The sequence below is a fragment of the Budorcas taxicolor genome, chromosome 2, assembly GCF_023091745.1.
Source record: "Budorcas taxicolor isolate Tak-1 chromosome 2, Takin1.1, whole genome shotgun sequence".
Classification (NCBI taxonomy): Eukaryota; Metazoa; Chordata; class Mammalia; order Artiodactyla; family Bovidae; genus Budorcas; species Budorcas taxicolor.
The window spans coordinates 107,132,117-107,150,521 of record NC_068911.1 but is presented as its reverse complement, the minus strand read 5'-3'; the positions used below and the strand labels follow the sequence as shown (position 1 = coordinate 107,150,521).

The window sequence follows — 18,405 nt, the reverse complement described above, 5'->3', positions numbered from 1 at the left end:
GCATTCTCAGTGATGCCCTATCTGAATACCCTCTTCCCCAACAGTCCCAATTCCTTATCTTCACTTCATTCTTACTTAGAGAAATTACTAGCTTTTAACATTACATATAATTTATTTATTTTGTTTCTCTATCTCCCTCACTGAAAAGAAGCTCTATAAAGGCAGGTGTTTTAGTTCCTTTTTTTTTTCTTTAACCAAGTCATCCCCAAGGGCATAGAAAAGTCCCTTGCTCATAATAACAGTAAGAGCCAACCCATGGTGTTTGATCATGCACATTTCTGAGCACTTTACACAGTATAATTAATTTACTCCCGCTCTCCCCACAGCTCTCTGAGGTGGTTGCTGACATTTTCATCATTTTACAGTTGAGGAAACTGAGGCAAAGAAAGGTTATGGGGCTTGCCAAGACCACTCAGCTGCTCGGAGGAGCTGAGATTCAAAGCTAAGCAATCCAAACTCCAAACCCTTATGCTTTCCTGCTTCATAGCAAGTACAGTATTTGTCAAATGAACAAACGAGTGAGTTGAATGAGTGAACAAGGAGACGAGGCCAGTTGGTGTTGCCCTGTTAGCTGATGCTGAGGTTGAGTGAAACAGAGGACCTCTCACTTTCTGTGAGTACCCAGTGGGGCTGGGCACTTGGGGTGAGAAGAGGTTTATGACAAAGTGTCAGTTGTGCCCTGCAAGCAGCTGGACAAAGAGATGGCCCTTGTGGACGATTGTCATAGGTAATCCAGGCAACTCGACGTTTCCCTCTGAACCCTGGCAGCAAATAATGTTCTACCTTGGGATATTTAACATCTCTCGGTGCCCTCTTGCCTTCCCTGGTGGCTCACATGGTAAAGAATCCACCTTCAGTGCAGGAGACCTGAGTTCAATCCTTGGATCGAGAAGATCCCCTGGAGAAGGGAATGGCAACCCACTTCAATACTCTTGCCTGGAGAATTCCATGGACAGAGGAGCCTGGTGGATTGTGTTCCATGGGGTTGTAAAGAGTCGGACATGACTGAGCGACTAACACTTTCATGGGTACCCTCTTAAGAGTCACTTCATTTTTTATCTCATAGGAGTTATATAAGGACCAAAAGACAAATGGTATTATCTGCATTTTAGATGTGAAAGCAGGCAGAGGGAACTTGAGGGGCATTTGTGAAGTCCCGCAGCTGGGAGCCGGAACCATAACTCAGATCCCCACTCCCTCCTGCCTTACCTGTTGCCACATTGACTGGGGACGCTTTCATTCTCCCTCTCTTCAAGCCTGTTCACCTTCAGGCTTTCCACATGGTTCACCAAGCCTTAAAAAGGGCCTGCTGCTATTTTCCCTATTTCTTTCTTTTTTTATTTTATTTTATTGAAGTATAGTTACTTACAAGGTACTGTGGTTTCTGGCGTACAGCAGAGTGATCCAGTTTTACATATATATAATAGTTTGCATCTGCTAGTCCCAAACTCCCAGTCCAGCTTTCCCTCACCCCCCTGCCCTCGTTGGTAACAGTAAGTCTTTTCTCTGCTTCTGTGAGTCTGTTTCTGTTTCATAGACAAAGTCACGCACCTTATTTTAGATTCCACATATGAGTGATATCATATGGCAGTGATCTTTCTCCTTCTGACTTAATATGGCACCCTAGGTCCATCCCTGTTGCTGCAAATGGCATTGTTTCGTTCTTTCTCATGGCTGAGTAGCATTCCATCATGTATATGTATGTATATCATATCTTCTTTTGCCATTTGTCTTTCCATGGACATTTAGGTTGTGTCCATGTCCTGGCCATTGTAGTGCTGCTGTGAACACAGGGGGGCATCTGTATCTTCGAATGAGCGTGTTCTCCAGGTGTATGCCCAGGACTGGGATTGCTGGACCATGTGACAACTCTAGTTTTAGTTTTTGGAGGAGCCTGCACACTGCTTTCCACAGTGGCTGCACCTGTTTACATTCCCACCAATATATCTTCATTATTTCTGGTCCTACTGGTACCCAGAACAGACTAGTGAGAGGATACCGGACCAGCCCCCGCTGAGCCAAAGCAAGGGTGACCGGGACCCAAGAGTTCATGTGGAGTTGAGTTAAGCTCTCCTGATAAAGGGAACCTGCACTGGGGGCTGCAGGGGTTTCTTATGAACTGAGCAGGTGGGCTAGGTCTGCCCTGCTTGGGACAAGGCACAGTGCTCCGTGTATCCAGCGCTGCCCCGCTTCTGCCCATGCCAGTGCTGCAGTGCCTCCAGAGTCCAATACAGGGCACAGGCCCCGCCTCCACAGAGGGACCAGAGGAGGGTGATGAGCATTAAGGGAGCGCCTGCTGTTTGCCAGCCTTCAGCTTAGCTGCATCACCCACAGTCTGGCAGCATCGCTCCGTATGGACCAGCAATGGAGGCAGGACCAGGCTGAGCAGTGTGCCGGAGGCCCCACCACCTCCTAGTTTAACATGAAGAATCTTTCTCCCCCTTTCAGTTTTGTCCCTTGGACAGCGTCACATAACCACATGAGGCTCAGAATGAATAAGAAGCAGTCTGTTAAGAGTCCACCAGACTCAGTAGGTGTAGACACCACCCTCAGCTCTCACTGCCTGTAGGAGGGACATTCTGCAGTGTTCTTACCAAGCTGTAAAAGCCAGCGTTTGCATCTTCAGCTGTCGTGGTGTCCAGTGATCTAGGTTTCCTAGTTGTTTGCCTGTTGTGTACAGTCACACAGTAGGCTTTGGTGTCCATTAGACTTTGAATCTCTTTATTATAATACTTAAAGGATATAAATGCTATCAGATTTCTCCTAAAGAATTATAGGCAAAGTTGCTTACAGTTGGTCAGTTCAGTCACTCAGTCATGTCTGACACTGCAACCCCATGGACTCAGCATGCCAGGCTTCCCTATCCATCACCAACTCCCAGAGCTTGCTCAGACTCATGTCTATTGAGTCAGTGTTGCCATCCAACAATCTCATCCTCTGTCGTCCCCTTCTCCTCCTGCCTCCAATCTTTCCCAGCATCAGGGTCTTTTCTAATGACTCAGCTCTTCGCATCAGGTGGCCAAAGTATTGGTGCTCCAGCTTCAGCATTAGTCCTTCCAGTGAATATTCAGGACTGATTTCCTTTAGGATGGACTGGTTTGATCTCCTTGAAGTCCAAGTGACTCTTAAGAGTCTTCTCAAACACCAAAGTTCAGAAGCATCAGTTCTTTTGCTTACAGTAGCCAGCCAGAAAAACAAACCAAAAAACCAATGCTTAACCTTTTCCAAATATCCATGTACATGCTCAGCTTTGATCAGCAATAACTATGTTGATCATCATGTGTCTCCCTTCCTATTTGATGGACATATTTTCGAAGTTCAGCCAGTAAGTTTCCATACCCTGCCTGGTTAGAGAGTGACAGCCACCAGGGAACACTCAGGGTTCCCATTCAGGGTGCCTGGGTCTGCCATCATGCTGTCACCCTTAGTAACGGGGTCAAGACCGAAATAATTGTGTTACACAGGCCTTAGCAACTCCATGGATTATGCTGAAGATGATCACAAATCTGAAGAACTAGATGAGGTCTTCCAGCCCTGGGCTGTGAGATAGGAGGACACTCTGCATACTGTCCTGCTCTGTGGGCTGTCAAAACCTTAAGCTAGATCCTATTAAACCAGTGCATTTCTATCATCTCTGAATTATTAGACCCTTCTGGAGTCTTCTATTTTCAGCTGATACAAATTAAGGCTCTAGGTTTCCTGACCTCATGCTGTGAAATATTTGTTAAGCCCCAAACTCACTTGGGATTCCCAAGTGGTGCCAGTGGTAAAGAACCCGCCTGCCAATGCAGGAGATGCAGGAGGGTTTGGATCCCTGGGTTGGGAAGATCTCCTGGAGGAGCAAATGATAACCCACTCTAGTATTCTTGCCTGGAGAATCCCATGGACGGAGGAGCCTGGCGGGTTGTAGTCAGTGGCACTGCAGAGTCTGAAGCCACTGAGCACACACTCATTCAGGCTCAAGCATGTGCATCCTCACATGACAGGATGTAATGTGGGAGCCGACAGCAAGTTCATCTTGCTGGTGGGATCGCAAGCCCTGATGAGGAGACTGGAATAGAAGCCTACTTGCCGGTTACCTTCCTCCACGTGTAATAGCATCACCTCTTTTTGGAAGGAAGTGGGGAGAAGCAGGAACCATAAGATACCATCAGTTTCATCACCTACATTTTTCTAATGAGGAAGCTGAGATTTGAAAGAGGAAAAATGCAAACAGCACAGAAGGGCCCCCTGGATGTAGCTCTGGCCTGCATTCTGGGGCTTTACCCACCTCACTGCTCAGGGACCCTGCAGGGTCCAGTCCTCCTGCAATGCTCCATGTGACCAACAGGGGGAGCATGGAACCTGTCCCTGCTGGCTCCAGTTCTGAAAGCCTGAGATGGTTAACCAGCTCCCCATCCACAAAGAGGATAGACAGAAAGCAAGAGGAAAAAGAATATTCCAGAAGGACGTACATTGAAAAGCAAATTCCCTGATGATCCCTGACCCCGTTACCCATTTCCTCTTCTTTGTGATGCCAGAGATATTCTTACAGGAACACAGGCCTGATTATGTGTATTGACACAAATGGAAACACATTGTATACCAGCATTCGACCAATATTTTTCTCTTCTCAATTTGTACTGGGCATATTTCCATGTCAGGACATAGTAACCTGTTACATTGCTTGGTTTTCTTTGTATCTGAACAGTTACCTGTTTAAATACAACCTTTAGATTATTTTACTTCAGTTCAGCCCCTCCTGTGGACTGCAGCACACCAGGCTTCCCTGTCCATCACCAACTCCCAGAGTTTGCTCAAACTCATGTCCATCGAGTTGGTGATGCCATCCAGCGATCTCATCCTCTGTTTCCCCCTCTCCTCCTGCCTCCAATCTTTCCCAGCATCGGGGTCTTTTCTAATGAGTCAGCTCTTCCCATCCGGTGGTCAAAGTATTGGAGCTTCAGCATCAGTCCCTCCAATGAATATTCAAGACTGATTTTCTTTAGAATTGACTGGTTTGATTTCCTTGAAGTCCAAGGGACTCTCAAGAGTCTTCTTGAACGCCACAGTTCAAAAGCATCAATTCTTCAGTGCTCAGCCTTTATGGTCCAACTCTCACCTCCATACATGACTACTGGAAAAACCATAGCTTTGACTAGATGGACCTTTGTCAACAAAGTAATGTGTCTGCTTTTTTATGCTGTCTAGATTTGTCATAGCTTTTCTTCCAAGGAGCAAGCGTCTTTTAACTTCATGGCTGTAGTCACCATCTGCAGTAATTTTGGAACCCAAGAAAATAAAGTCTGTCACTGTTTCTCTTGTTTCCTCATCTATTTCCCATGAAGTGATGAGACTGGATGCCATGATCTTAGGTTTTTGAATATTGAGTTTTAAGCCAGCTTTTTCACTCTCCTCTTTCACTTTCATCAAGAGACTCTTTAGTTCCACTTTGCTTTCTGCCATAAGGGTGGTGTCATCTGCATATCTGAGGTTGTTGATATCTCTCCCAGCAATCTTGATTCCAGCTTGTGCTTCATCCAACCTGGCATTTCGCATGATGTCCTTTGCATATAAGTTAAATAAGCAGGGTGACTATATACACCCTTGACGTACTCCTTTCCCGATTTGGAACCAGTCCATTGTTCCATGTCCGGTTCTAACTGTTGCTTCTTGACCTGCATGCAGCTTTCTCAAGAGGCAGGTAAAGTGGTCTGGAATTCCCATGTCTTTAAGAATTTTCCATAGTTTGTTGTGATCCACACTGTCAAAGGTTTTGGCTTAGTCAATGAAGCAGAAGTAGATATTTTTCTGGAATTATCTTTTCTTTCTATGATGCAATGGGTGTTGGCCATTTGCTCTCTAGTTCTTCTGCCTTTTTCTAAATCAAACTTGAACATCTGGAAATTCTTGGTTCACATACTTTTGAAGCCTAGCTTGGAGAATTTTGAGCATTACTTTGCTAATGTGTGAGATGAGTGCCATTGTGCGATAGCTTGAACATTCTTTAGCATTTCCTGTCTTTGGGATTGGAATGAAAACTGACCTTTTCCAGTCCTATAGCCACTGCTGAGTTTTCCAAATTTGCTGGCATATTGAGTGCAGCACTTTAATAGCATCATCTTTTAGGATTTGAAATAGCTCAGCTGGATTTCTATCACCTCCACTAGCTTTGTTGATGATAATGCTTCCTAAGGCCCACTTGACTTCACACTCCAAGATGTCTGGCTCTAGGTGTTTAAACACAACCTTTTAATACAACCTGTTTATATACAACCTTTAGGTTGTTTCGTCTTTCACTTCTCCTCTTGACAATATTGCATAGGTTTCCTCGTGTCCTGAGTATGTTTCTTTGCCCCATGTGTCCCATATGTTTGGGGTGCATTCCTCCAAGTAGAATTGAGAGCCCAGGATCCTAACCATCACTGGGTACCCCGAGGTCTAGCCCACCCCCAAAGAAGTTAAACACAGCTTGTCTTCTGCAGGTTGGATGGCCCAGAGATTTGGAAGGCTTTGACTAGGGTTCCATCAGCAACATTCAAGCAGAGCGGGCTCTGGGTGCCAGTGGTATCTGAGTTCCCACCCCCGGTACCTGTTCAGACTTGCTCCTGGCATGGCTGAGATGAAAGCTGGGGTCCCAGGTCGGGGAGAGTTCCTGCTCCTCACCTGCCCTATCCCTGGTCCCACTTCACCTTTCTCTCCGCTCAGCTTATCCATGCTGCACGCGTTTCCTCCTGGTCCTCCCTGCCCATGACTCCCTTGGACGTGTGCATTTCCCCCGCTCCCTGTAGATCCTGGGAATGACCAACCAGCCCCATCCTGAGCACACCCCCACCTCCCCTGCCTCCGGGTGCCTCTCCTCTTAGGGGGTACCAGGTGACTTCACCTCCTATCCCACATCCTCAGACAGCTTCTCTAGCTATTGAATTTGTGTTATAATTGTTTCAACCAACTGAGCTTCTATCAAGACCATGTCCCCATGATAGGTTCTATTCCAGAGACCTACAGACCTCTTTTGCTTCCCTGAGTTGAAACTAGCACTCACAAAACAGTGTTATATTAGGTAACCGTTGTTAAATTCTATGTCAAATTAGGTAGTCGCTGAAAATGTCTTAGGAATTAGGGCAGAGGGAACAGAACAGCTGGTGAACGTGGGCCTGGAGATGGGCCTTCAGGGGCGGAGACTTTAAATAGCTCGACTGTATCATCACGGACAGTGACATGAAGGGATAGCTCCTGTTACTGCAGGCGCGGTGCTGGGCATAGGAAGCTGGTGATTAGAGGTGTCAAGGGCAAGGCTGTGTTCTAGCTGAGATCCCAACCTGAGTCCATCTGGCTCCCATCCACTGCCCCTCTCTGCTCTCGCATAGCCAGTGCCCCAGCTTGTTGGGACTGTTTGGCAGACTGAGGATCCCCCGCTTGCATCCCTGGTCCCTTGACTGACAGTTTCATTGTCATTCTAGGACTTCTGCCACGGGCAAGTGATGTGGCCGCCCCTGAGTGCCCTACAGGTAAAATTTGCTGAGCCCGGGCAGTCCTGCAAGCAGGTGTGTCAGGAGAACCAGCTCATCTGTGAGCCGTCCTTCTTCCAGCATCTCAACAAGGACAAGGACCTGCTGAAGTAAGTGCCGGAGCGTGGGAGGGGCAGCTCCGCCTCCAGCTCGCCTCGGGCTTACAGTTGGGTTGACAGGGATGAAGTTTGCGTTTCTAGGCTCTAGGTTCAGGGGCTGTTGGAATAAATTGTGGAGAAGGAGCAGGTCACACCACGTCTCCCCCTACCCAGAGAAAGTTGGCCTAGCATTTTTACTGTTAGGTAGATGAGCTCACCTGGCCTGCTGATACATTTAGAATTCAAATGGGGGTGTTGTATGTGCATAAATAATGCCAAGTCTGGGCTTGGAGATGGTGGGAGGTGTCAGTTAGCTAATTCATACCCAAGAAGCGTAAGAGCCAACATGGGCCCAGAACCGCAAGCATGGATGGACCCGCCCCTGAGGTCCCAGGCTGAAGCCAGGTCCCCAGATGGCATCTAGCAGAGTGATTCAACCCTGGAGTCAGGGAGGAATGAAAAATATGGGCAAGGACCTGGCACAGAACTGCCCACAGCAAATCCCCTGCTGCCCTCCCCTCCTGCAGCCCCATCCCCTTAGCACTTTATTCCAGCCCTTGTGGAATGAGTGCATCACAGCGGCTGTGAGCCTGGCCCTGCCAGGTCCTTGAGGGTCCCCGAGCAGGGTGGCGGGCACAGCCCTGGGATCACAGCCCAGAGTCGCCCAGTGTGGTCTCTCTCTCGCCAGTGTTGCTTCCCTTGTGCTGCTTCTGTTACAGTTGTTGTTTAGTCGATAAGTCATGTTCAACCCTGCCACCCCGTGGTCTATAGTCTGCCAGGCTCCTCTGTCCATAGGATTCTCCACGCAAGAGTACTGGAGTGGGTTGCCGTTTCCTTCTCCAGAGCATCTTCCAGACCCAGGGAATGAGCCCGCCTCTCCTGCACTGGCAGGCGAGTTCTTTACCACTGAGCTACCGGGGAAGCAGTTACTGTCAGGAACACCGTTAATTTCCTTGTGTGGTGGCATTTTGAGTTTGGCATTTTCCACATTTTCATCTGAGGTTTCTTCCGGCCTCTGACTCATGACCTCAGTCAGGGCTAAATCTGTGCCTCGATATTTATCGCACCCACCCTGGGCTTGTGACTCAGCTGGTAAAGATTCCACCTGCAATGAGGGAGATGTGGGTTCGATCCCGGGTTGGGAAGATCCCCTGGAGAGGGGAAAGGCTACCAATTCCAGTATTCTGGCCTGGAGAATTCCATGGACTGTATACGGGGTCGAAAAGAGTTGGACATGACTGAGCGACTTTCACTCACTGGGCCACAACCTAGTTAATTACCCATCACCTCCCTCCCAACCTTAATAGCTCTAATGTGGTGTTTTCCCCTAGGGGATTTGTTCTCCCAACCCCAGATATTCTGCAGAGCAGTCATTTGGTCCCAGTCTTTTTTTGTAACTTATTTATTAGCTGCGCTGGGTCTCTGTTGCTGCACAGAATTTTCTCCAGTTGCAGCGAGTGAGGACTACTCTGGTTGTGGCGCATGGGCCTCTCATTGCAGTGACTTCTTTTGTTGTGGAGCGTGGGCTCCAGGCACTCAGGCTTCAGTAGTTGTGGAGCCTGGGCTCAGTTGCTTTGTGGCACGTGGGCTCAGTAGTTGGTTGCTTCCAGGCTCTGGAGCACAGATCAGCAGTTGTGATACACAGGTTGGCATGTAGGTTCCTCCCCACCCAGGGATCAAACCTGTGTCTTCTGCAACGGCATGTAGATTCTTTATCACCTGAGCCACCAGGGAAGCCCCTGCTCCAGTCTTAGGGAACAGCGTGGACTCAGGGCTCCAGGCTTACAGGTCTCCATTCTGGCTTCACGCCCTGTTAGAGCACAGTTGGCCACTGCATTTATCTGGGCACAGTGGTCTGAGCTGACCTGGCCCTGTCTGTAAGCCTTATTATGCTCACCTCAAGTAATAAGGTGTAAAATCCTTTTCAGAGAGGAAACGTGATCTCTAGCATCTTGCCTGCAGGGCTCCTTTCCTGAGTAGGGACTCGGGGGATTCTATTTTTTCTCATTTTTTTTTTAACATGAAGACCAGGATCAGAGGTGGCCTCAATTCCACCAGCAGAATAGAGGCCAGACCAGCAGAGTTGGTCGGCATCCTGTTCTGCAGCCGTGTGAGAGGCAGCGCTGGTCTGATGTCTGTGATGCTAGAAGCTTCTACCTCCAGAGTACATGTCCCCAATTCTAAGTGCAGGAGGAGCTTCCCACTCACCCCTGTTGCAGACCACTCCTGTACCAAGGTGGCTTCCTGAGAACCCCAAGTGTCTCCCTCTGTTTGACAGGAAGTCTGGCATCACTAGGGAAGACTGCTAGCTGTCCACACCCAACAGTCCACGTGCAGCCCCGCCTACCTCTGGAGGAGGCAACCCTGATGGGGCTGCTCAGAGGCGTGGGCCTTCCTGGCCAGGCCAGGGGCTCAGAGAGCCCAGCGCCCCAGCGAGCCTGTAGGGGAACAGGAAGGGGAGCCAATGGACCCATGTCCTCTGTTCTGTCAATCTTCCCACCTGTAAAATAGGGACATCCCCAGTGATGGTGAGCCAGTATACAGCAAAGTCCTTTCCTCCAGGATGTGGGCCACAAAGCAGGCCTGAAGTCACCAGGCTGCGACCAGACAAGCCAGTCCCCCGCCCCCACCTCAAACCCCACCCCACTCCTCACCAGCAATCCCGGCAATCCCGTACACCAGGCTGAGCCCAGGGGAGAAGAAGGCCTGGGTGAGGGGCTACCTTGGGCCAGGCCCTTTGCCAAGGCATTACTTAGCAGCCCCCTCCCACCCATCCCCTTGTAGATCTGTGGGTTTTCTCCCTAGAAGGCTGCTGCGAATGCTAATTTTGCAATAGAGCTGCCTGAAATTAATTTTCTGAGCATAAGAGCCCTGTTGAATGCCTTTGTTTCTGCATTTGTAAATACTGATAATGTTGTAGCTCTCTGGCAGGTCTGCTGAGTGCCTCCTCAGCGCAGCCATCCTGGCTGATCCATGTTCATGGCCACTTAGCAGTGAGCGGCGCCTCCCAGCCCTGCTGCCGCTTCTCCTCCGGCTTGGGGCCTGGCTCTGAGTTTAAGCTCCTTTCCGCCTCCGGTGTCCCCGGCCGTGCCTCATGCCTTGATGTGACAGATGTCAAGGGTCCCGTGCTGTCACTTTGGCTCAGGGAGTCAGGCAGCTGGTCTTGGGGCTCCTGCTCAGCTGGGGCTATGGGAGTGACCGAGACGCGACCACAAACCCCTGTGCACAGAGCACATGTGATTCAGGTGCAACCTCACTTGACCCAGACCAGGCCCTGTGAGGTCAGAGGACAGAAATCCTAGAAAGAGCTGGAGTCCATGCTGATGGGGTCCGGGGGGAGCACCTCACCCCCAGAAACAGAAACACATGTTAGTGGAAGACCTCCTTTGTAATGTTGCTACCTTTACCAGGTGTATCCTCTAGAATATTAATGTATTGAGTTTGGGGTGGTTTTTTATTTCTTTGAAGAGGAATTCTAAGCCATGAAGCCTGGACTGTGAGCGCTGTGGTGCCTTAGTGCCTCAGAGCGGTGACAAGGGAGCTTGGGGAGACTTGGTGGATACGGGCTAGGATTAGCAAGGTGGAGGGGTGGGGGAGGAGGGAGACCAGCAGGTGGGGCCCGGCCTCCTTCCTTTCATCCTGCATGGGTGTGTGTGGAGAGGGCTGCGGGGCTTCTGTCCTCTTGGGAAATAGGCAGCCGCATGGGAAGGAGGAGGCTTGGCCTTTTTCTTGTTTCAAGAGCTCTAAGCTCTCCGGCGAGGGCTGAAGGGCCTCAGAAGCCCCAGTTCCTATCCTGTGAGAGAAGACATTGAGAGCAGTTAGAGAGAGAGAGGCGAGCACCCCAGGGCTGCAGAATGGAAACAGCACAACGGGGGTGTGTGTGTGTGTGTATGTAAGATGAAAACAGCACATGGGTGTGTGTGTGTGTGTGTGTGTGTGTGTGTGTGTGTATGTATGTAAGATGGAAACAGCACAAGGTGTGTGTGGGGGGGTGTATGTAAGAATGGAAACAGCACAAGGTGTGTGTGTGTGTGTAAGATGGAAACAGCACAAGGGGTGTGTGTGTGTGTGAGATGGAAACAGCACAAGGTATGTGTGTGTGTGTGTGTGTGATATGGAAACAGCACAAGGTGTGTGTGTAAGATGGAAACAGCACAAGGTGTGTGTGTAAGATGGAAACAGCACAAGGAGTATGTGTGTGTGTGTGAGATGGAAACAGCACAAGGTTGTGTGTGTGTGTGTGTGTGAGAGAGAGAGAGATGGAAACAGCACAAGGGGTGTATGTGTGTGTGTGTGAGATGGAAACAGCACGAGGTGTGTGTGGCAGGACAGACATGTTAGGGACAGAGGCGGGACAGCAGCACACGCCCTGGGGGCAAGGGGCCTCATGGGGGTGAGGATGTGCTCTAGCGATTGGGAAGGTCCCTTCCCCCTGCTGAGCTCAGCAAGGATGCGTGAGGGGCCTCTCTGCAGGCCTGGGCGTGGGACAGAGACCCCAGGCCAGGGATTGGGTTGCATCCGAGGGCGGCCCCACCACCACTCAGCTGAGCCTCTGGGGAGCTCGCTGGGCCCGGTCACCCGTGGCTCTGGGGAACGCCCGCTGTTCAAGTGCTTTGTGGTGGTCTTTAGACATCGGCCTTGGACAGGCTGCTGCTGCTGCAGCCTCGTGGCCACGGGCACATGTGCTCACACCGTGGTACGCTGGGCCTGGAGTCCAAGTCCAGGAGGCCAGGAGCAGGCGTGTTTCTCCCTGGCTCTTAACAGTCCCTCCCACTCACCACGGGGTCCGAGATGAGTTCTGGAGGCTTCACGCCCCTGATGAGCCGTGTGCCAGGCAGATGGCTTGAGTTAAGACACAGTAGCTGCCGTGATTCACCTAAATACATAAATAGCATAAGCACAAATCTGGATCCCAAGGCTACATTCCATGTGGAAACTTCATGCCCAGCTGGGCTGCGGGGACTCCATTTCAGTGTCGGCCAGGAAATGGGACCAGGTGGGCCCTGACTCTGACTTGAAATCCGTAGAGCCCCCAACTCCTTGCCTTGGCCATGACTCTAACCCTCTAGGTGCTTCCGTCTCCCAGCTGGCACACCTAACATCAGGAAGTGTTAGGCCACTTAGAGAAGTCACAAAGCTCCCTGGTGACTGCCCAGGACAGGAGGGGGTGCTGCCCTCCTGAGAGCCAGGAGCTGGGCTGGCAGCCTCAGAGAACTCACCGGAAGCCCAGGAGATGCGCTGGAAATCACAGATTAATGCTGGCAAGGGGGCGAGTGGGCCCAGGCTGTTAGTTGGCTCAAGGAAGACGAGCAGGCAGGAGTAACACTGGGAGGGGGTGGGGGTGAGATGCTTTTCTCCCAACGTTTGGAAGCTTTCCAGAAGTGGCAGGAAACCTCAGGCTCCCCGCCCAAATCCCTTCCCTGTCAGCAGGAATCAGGACTTCTGTGAACAAAGCAAAATGGAGACACTTGCCATGTGTGTAAATTCACAGTGTGGGGTGAGGGCAGAAGGTGGCAGTCCACCCAGCATCTGCCAGTGGGAGTGATCATGCTAGTTCTCATGTGCTGAATGCTTACTCAGAGCTGGACTCTGCCAGCTGCTCGGTAAACATTAATTTCATCCCTGTACCGTCCCCCTGTGAGTGGGTAAAGAATCTGCCTGCAGTGCAGGAAACACAAGAGATGCAGGTTTGATTCCTGGGTCAGGAAGATGATCTGGAGAAGGGAATGACAACCCACTCCAGTATTCTTGCCTGAAAAATCCCATAGATACTAAGCCCCCGGTGGGCTCCAGTCCAAAGGATTGCAAAGAGTCAGACATGACTATGCGACTAAGCACATGACCTTCGCTGTGAGTCAAAGGTTATTCATCCCCATTTCACAGAAAAGGAAACTGAGCCACAGGGAGGCTCAGGCATTGGTCCAAGGCCACACAGCTCATAAGAGATAAAGCCAGGATGCAAACCCAGATCTGTCTGGCCCTCCTACACCCCCTTCTCTGAGCTGGTCCCCACCAGGCATGTGGGACAATGGGGGACAAGGTGGTGGGACGTGAACACCCCATCTAAGAAGAGAATTTACGTGGCTCTTCTTTGAGATGAGAGGCCAACACTGTTCTCCTGAGCCCCCTAGGTAGGGGTTTCAGCCTGAGGAAGCAAAACCCCAGGGGTCTGCAGCCCACAGCCAGACGGGTGGGATAAGATGGGGGAGCAGCAAGAACCTGGGCTCGGGATCAGGGCCTGGACTCAGTCCCTGCTCTGCACATCCACAACCCTCAAGGGCTGGGGACTGGGGTGGGTGGTAGAATGTTCTACGGCCACAGTCGTGGAAGGCGGCTGCAAAGGTCCCGTGAATTGAGGCCCCAGGACACACCATGCCCAGGAAACCATCTGATTGCTCTCCAGCGGGAAACTAAGGTCATATAACAGAGATCCCTCTAAGCATTAGTTTTAAAAATAGACATAGTTTTAAAATGTTCTAAAATGCATTTAAATAATGCATATCATTGTCCCAGTCCCACTTCTCAGAAGTAACCATTGTTAAGTCTTTAGCATACCTGCTCTTTCTTTCCCTCTTCCTGTCTCCCTCTCTCTTTCTCTCTCCTCCCTTTCTCTCCCCCTCGCTCTCCCTCCCACACTCACACACACGCACCTGGATACACTGCACCCCCTGTTATTACTTGCTCTCATGCTGGTGCTCACATTCCTACCTCCTTGTCAAGTGCTGCGTGTGACTCTGATAACACAGCTGAGCCACAGGGGATCCAGCCGTTCCCCACCTGCTGAGTCTTCAGGTTATTTCCAGTTCTTCTCCATGACAGGCAAGGCTTCACTAAGCAGCCTTGAACACGTACCGCACCCACATGCACATCCAGGCACTAGCACGCCCTTCTCCAGCCCGGATTCCCAGAAGTGAGGATGGCTGGGTCAGAGGGTGGCCAACAGGAGCCCCAAACAGCCTTCTCCACTGGAGGGTGGCAGAAGGGGCCAGGGCTGAGGACAGTCCCTGCCTCTCCAACCCCTTCCTCTTGCTCTTCAGGTATGAGGTGAACTGCCAAAGCTCAGAGCTGGCCAAGGACATCGTGGCACCCTCCTTCGACCCCAAGAACAAGCACTGTGTGTTTCAAGGCGACCTCCTGCTGTTCAGCTGTGCTGGTGCCCACGCCCACCACCGGAGGATCTGCCCCTGCCGGGACTTCATCAAGGGCCAGGTGGCTCTCTGTAAAGACTGTCTATAGCGGCCACCACTCCACCCGCACCCACGCTCTGCCAGGGGGGAGACAGTGGCTCCAGCCCCATCAGGGTGGGCCAGGGACACAGACGCCATTCAGGGACTCTCCCCAGAGCCTGAACATTTTGGTGAAAGGATCACAGCAGAGCTCTCACCAAAACAAAATGAGAGCCAACCTCAGGCCGGGAACCTGGCTTCTCCCTGGCACAACTTCGTCTTTAATTTTGGAGGAGCTACTGTAGGCAGACTGTGCAGCTGCTCCAGGGTGAAAAAAGAGAATCTCAATATTCGTTTAAACAAAACAAAACCAGAGGAGGAGTTGAGCTAGTCGGAAAGAACTTTCTATGGGAACATTCCTAAATCCATTAATTTATTTATTTGGGAGGGAGGGAGGGGGAGCTGGGGAGGGCAAAGAGGGATTGATTGCGCGTCTTGCTACTTCTCTGATTTTCCTCTGTGGGCCACCCCTCTTCACTATAACATGACTGTTGTCTGCTTTGGGCAGGGTGTGCCGTGGGGCTGGTGGCATGATCAAGGGCAGCTGTGGGTGCCTAGCTCCTCAAAGTGGATGGTGGCAGAAGAAAAGAAATTCCTTGTGCTTAGCAGGTGGCAGAGGCTAGGGGATAGGCACCCCCTGGTTGTCCGGGGAAATGCCTGTGTGGTCCAGAGAGCCCAGCAGGGACCAGAGATGGGCTGCTTTGCAGTGACAGGTTCCTTTCCTCTGTTCCATCCCTGCCCCCAAGGTGGAACACACCCCCACACAGCTTGGCTGTCATTTCTGGTTAGGATTAAAAGCTACCCTTGCACTTGGAGGTGGTGCCCTTTACCCCCTTGAGAAGGGGTGTCTTTGAACTGCGATTTGGACAGGAGTGAAGCTGGTCCCTAAGAACTAGTGGCACCACCTGAGCTGGGCTTGTGTTATATTCACTCGGTCCGATGTCACCAAAGTCCAGGGGATGGGGCTCTCAGTGAACTTTTGATGTTGGCTGGGGGAGCAAGGGCAGGCCAGGATCAATGTGCACTGTCTTGGCTGCTGACTATGAGTGTGGGTGTGGTTTGCAAAGGGTAGGAATCTGATACTGGCTTTTCCTCCAGGCAGAAATACTGGGGAGGAGGGTGTTGAACCGGTCAGCAGGTTGGACCAAACCCTGGCGTCCCCGTGCTCTGCTCTTGTGCAAGTTCCCCCCCAGCGCCTTCCCACTGCCCTCCCCCCACGCCGTGCTTCAGTGCTTTGCGTGCGCGCGTTTCCTGTGATGCCCCTGGCATCTCCGTGCTGGTAAGAGTGAGCTCCCTTCTCCCTGGCAGAATGTCCCCCTTGAAAGCTGTCCCATGAGCCACCCAGCCCTCTCTGAAGATTCCGAGTGGCTTGGTTGCTGAGCAGAAAAGCGGGACACGGCTAATGGCTGGGTGAGCCTTCGGGACGCAAGGTTCAGGTTAGAATTCTCAAGTCTGAGGCCCACCCCCACCCCCAGGAGGAATGTGGGGCTGTGAGGGATGGGAGGTTAGATTCCACCCACTCCTCGATTCCTCTTCTTGGGTATAAAATTAATATCAAATGCATAGCCAGCCTTCTTTCCTTAGACTAACCTCAGTGGATCTTAGAGAATGGAGTGGGGGAGTTAGGGCAGCCAGGGTCTCCCCCGCCCCATAGGTGGCCCCCGAGTACCCGTGCTGGGGAGAATTCCTATGGGGACACCTCCACGCTGAGCCTGGATGCCAGGGCCCCGCCCTCACAGATTGGCTGAGAATAGAAACAAGGGCAGAAGTTGAAAGGAAACTCGGCAAGAGGGTGTGAGTGCCAGTGTGCTCTTGAGTGCTTCCTGCAGGGGGAGGAAACGGCTGCCATCCCTGTTGTCGGGAACCACTATTTGCTACGAACGGGCCTCCTGGCTGCAGCCTTCGTAGAAGGAATTCGCTTTAGCGCCCAGACCTGCAGTTCCTGGGCCAGTGCTGCCCTCTCCTGGGCCCTTCTGGCCGTTTCTGGTGCTGAGGGTGTGCGTGCCCGTGTTTGACCAGCAGGGGGAGCCTGCAGGCCGAGACCAGTTTCCCACGCTTTGCCAGACTAACCCATCTGGCAGAGATCCGTTACAACAAGCACAGGGACTCTGAAAGCAAGGTTGGAAAGCCCAGTTCTCAGAAACACGGTGTGCCGGCCTTGTGTTCCAGAAGCTGCAGGGATTGTTTGCCGGCTGCCCCTGAGCTCAGGGACTCTGCCTTCTCAAGAATTCCTCTTCTCTACGCCAGGCCCCTCAGTCAGGCAGCCCAGAGAGCACTTCCCCACCTTAAGATCCTTCTTGCTCCCCCCATCCCAGTACTGACCGGAAGTAAGCCAGCGTTCTGCCCCGGGGGTGGGCTGACGTGGCTGCTGCTCCTGGTGCAAAGAAACCCACACTCCAGTTGTTGAGGGCAGAAGGGGCGACACCAAATGTATACTGGTTCCCAGGCCTCCACACACTTGGCCCCAGTCTGGTCAGTGACCCCAGAGGACATTAGGGTGGGGTCTCTATCTGCCCTGTGCAGGAAGGGCTGCAATTGCTGCCTGCTATGTGAGAGGAAGGCGCCTTTCAGGGTGTGGGCTAGAAGCCTTGGGTGGTTTTGCCAGTGCCAATCTTGATAGACTCCTGAACCACCTTGTAATCGATGACAGTTCCACAGGGAGCGATATCCCCAGTCAGGACTAGCGTCTTCCTGTGCTCTGAGCATCTCTCACCTCTTGCCTGGTTTTTTAGTTTTTTGTACATTTTTTCCTAAAAGTTTGGATTTATTTTTCCTCCACTGTGATCCTAAGTTCTTAAAAAACTTGAGGGAAAAGGTTTAATTTATTAAAGGAGAGAAAGCTTTCCTTTGAAATATAAACACTTTTGGGAGTAAAAATTCCTGAAAGGGAAAACACACTTCTCATGCCAGTAAACACCTCATTTATTTCTGTATGCAGTTTGATTTGCACGTGCACAATTGGGAGAAGCTTTTCGCATTTTTGCTTAGATTGGGTTTTTACTTTGTGTTTGCTATATGTTTGTAAGTATTAAGTGATCTTTTCTTTGGTGATATTTATTGTTTCTCTGAGGTGCCTTTTCACTTTTCTTTGGGGTTGGTTTTTGGAATCTGGTGTCGGTGTTTGGAATCGGGTTTAGTTGAAGGAAGCTAGCAGACTCCTCCAGCTTGGAGATAGATAGGACCTGTCCTTGCGAGACTGAGGGCAACCCAGGCTGGATGCCAGACATGCCCTCCAAGCTCCTCAGGTCGCAGCATATGTGTGCATATACCCCCATGCAGCCACGAGGGCCCCAAGAAGAGGGTTGACTTCCTCCAGACCAACCTTCACCCTCCCAGGCTGCTCGGCCAGGTCTCTGGGTTTGTCTGGAGACAGATGGTTGACAGGTGCCACCCTGGGTGCTTGGTGGAGGGTGGCGGGGGCAGAGAACCAACCCTGTGTGAGGGGTTGCAGTGAAGGGAAGCAGGCCCTGCTGGGCTCATTGGAAGCACTGGCCCCAAATCATTCTATCTCCCTTATCATGATGAAGGGGAAATAATATGTACCCCCTGTTTTTATTTCCTTGGCAAACATCAGCCTCCCAGTAAGCTCCC

The 18,405-nt window shown here is 51.2% G+C and overlaps 1 protein-coding gene across 1 annotated transcript in view; it reads left to right on the top strand.

Annotated features, from left to right (window-relative positions):
- Window positions 1-14,824, top strand: part of MGAT5 (alpha-1,6-mannosylglycoprotein 6-beta-N-acetylglucosaminyltransferase) — a 232,726-nt gene extending 217,902 nt beyond the window's left edge. The window contains exons 16-17 of the mRNA XM_052663956.1: window positions 7,443-7,600; window positions 14,626-14,824. Of these exons, the coding sequence (XP_052519916.1) occupies window positions 7,443-7,600; window positions 14,626-14,824 (357 nt within the window). The remainder of the gene's footprint in view (window positions 1-7,442; window positions 7,601-14,625) is intronic.
- Window positions 14,825-18,405: the final 3,581 nt, after the last annotated feature.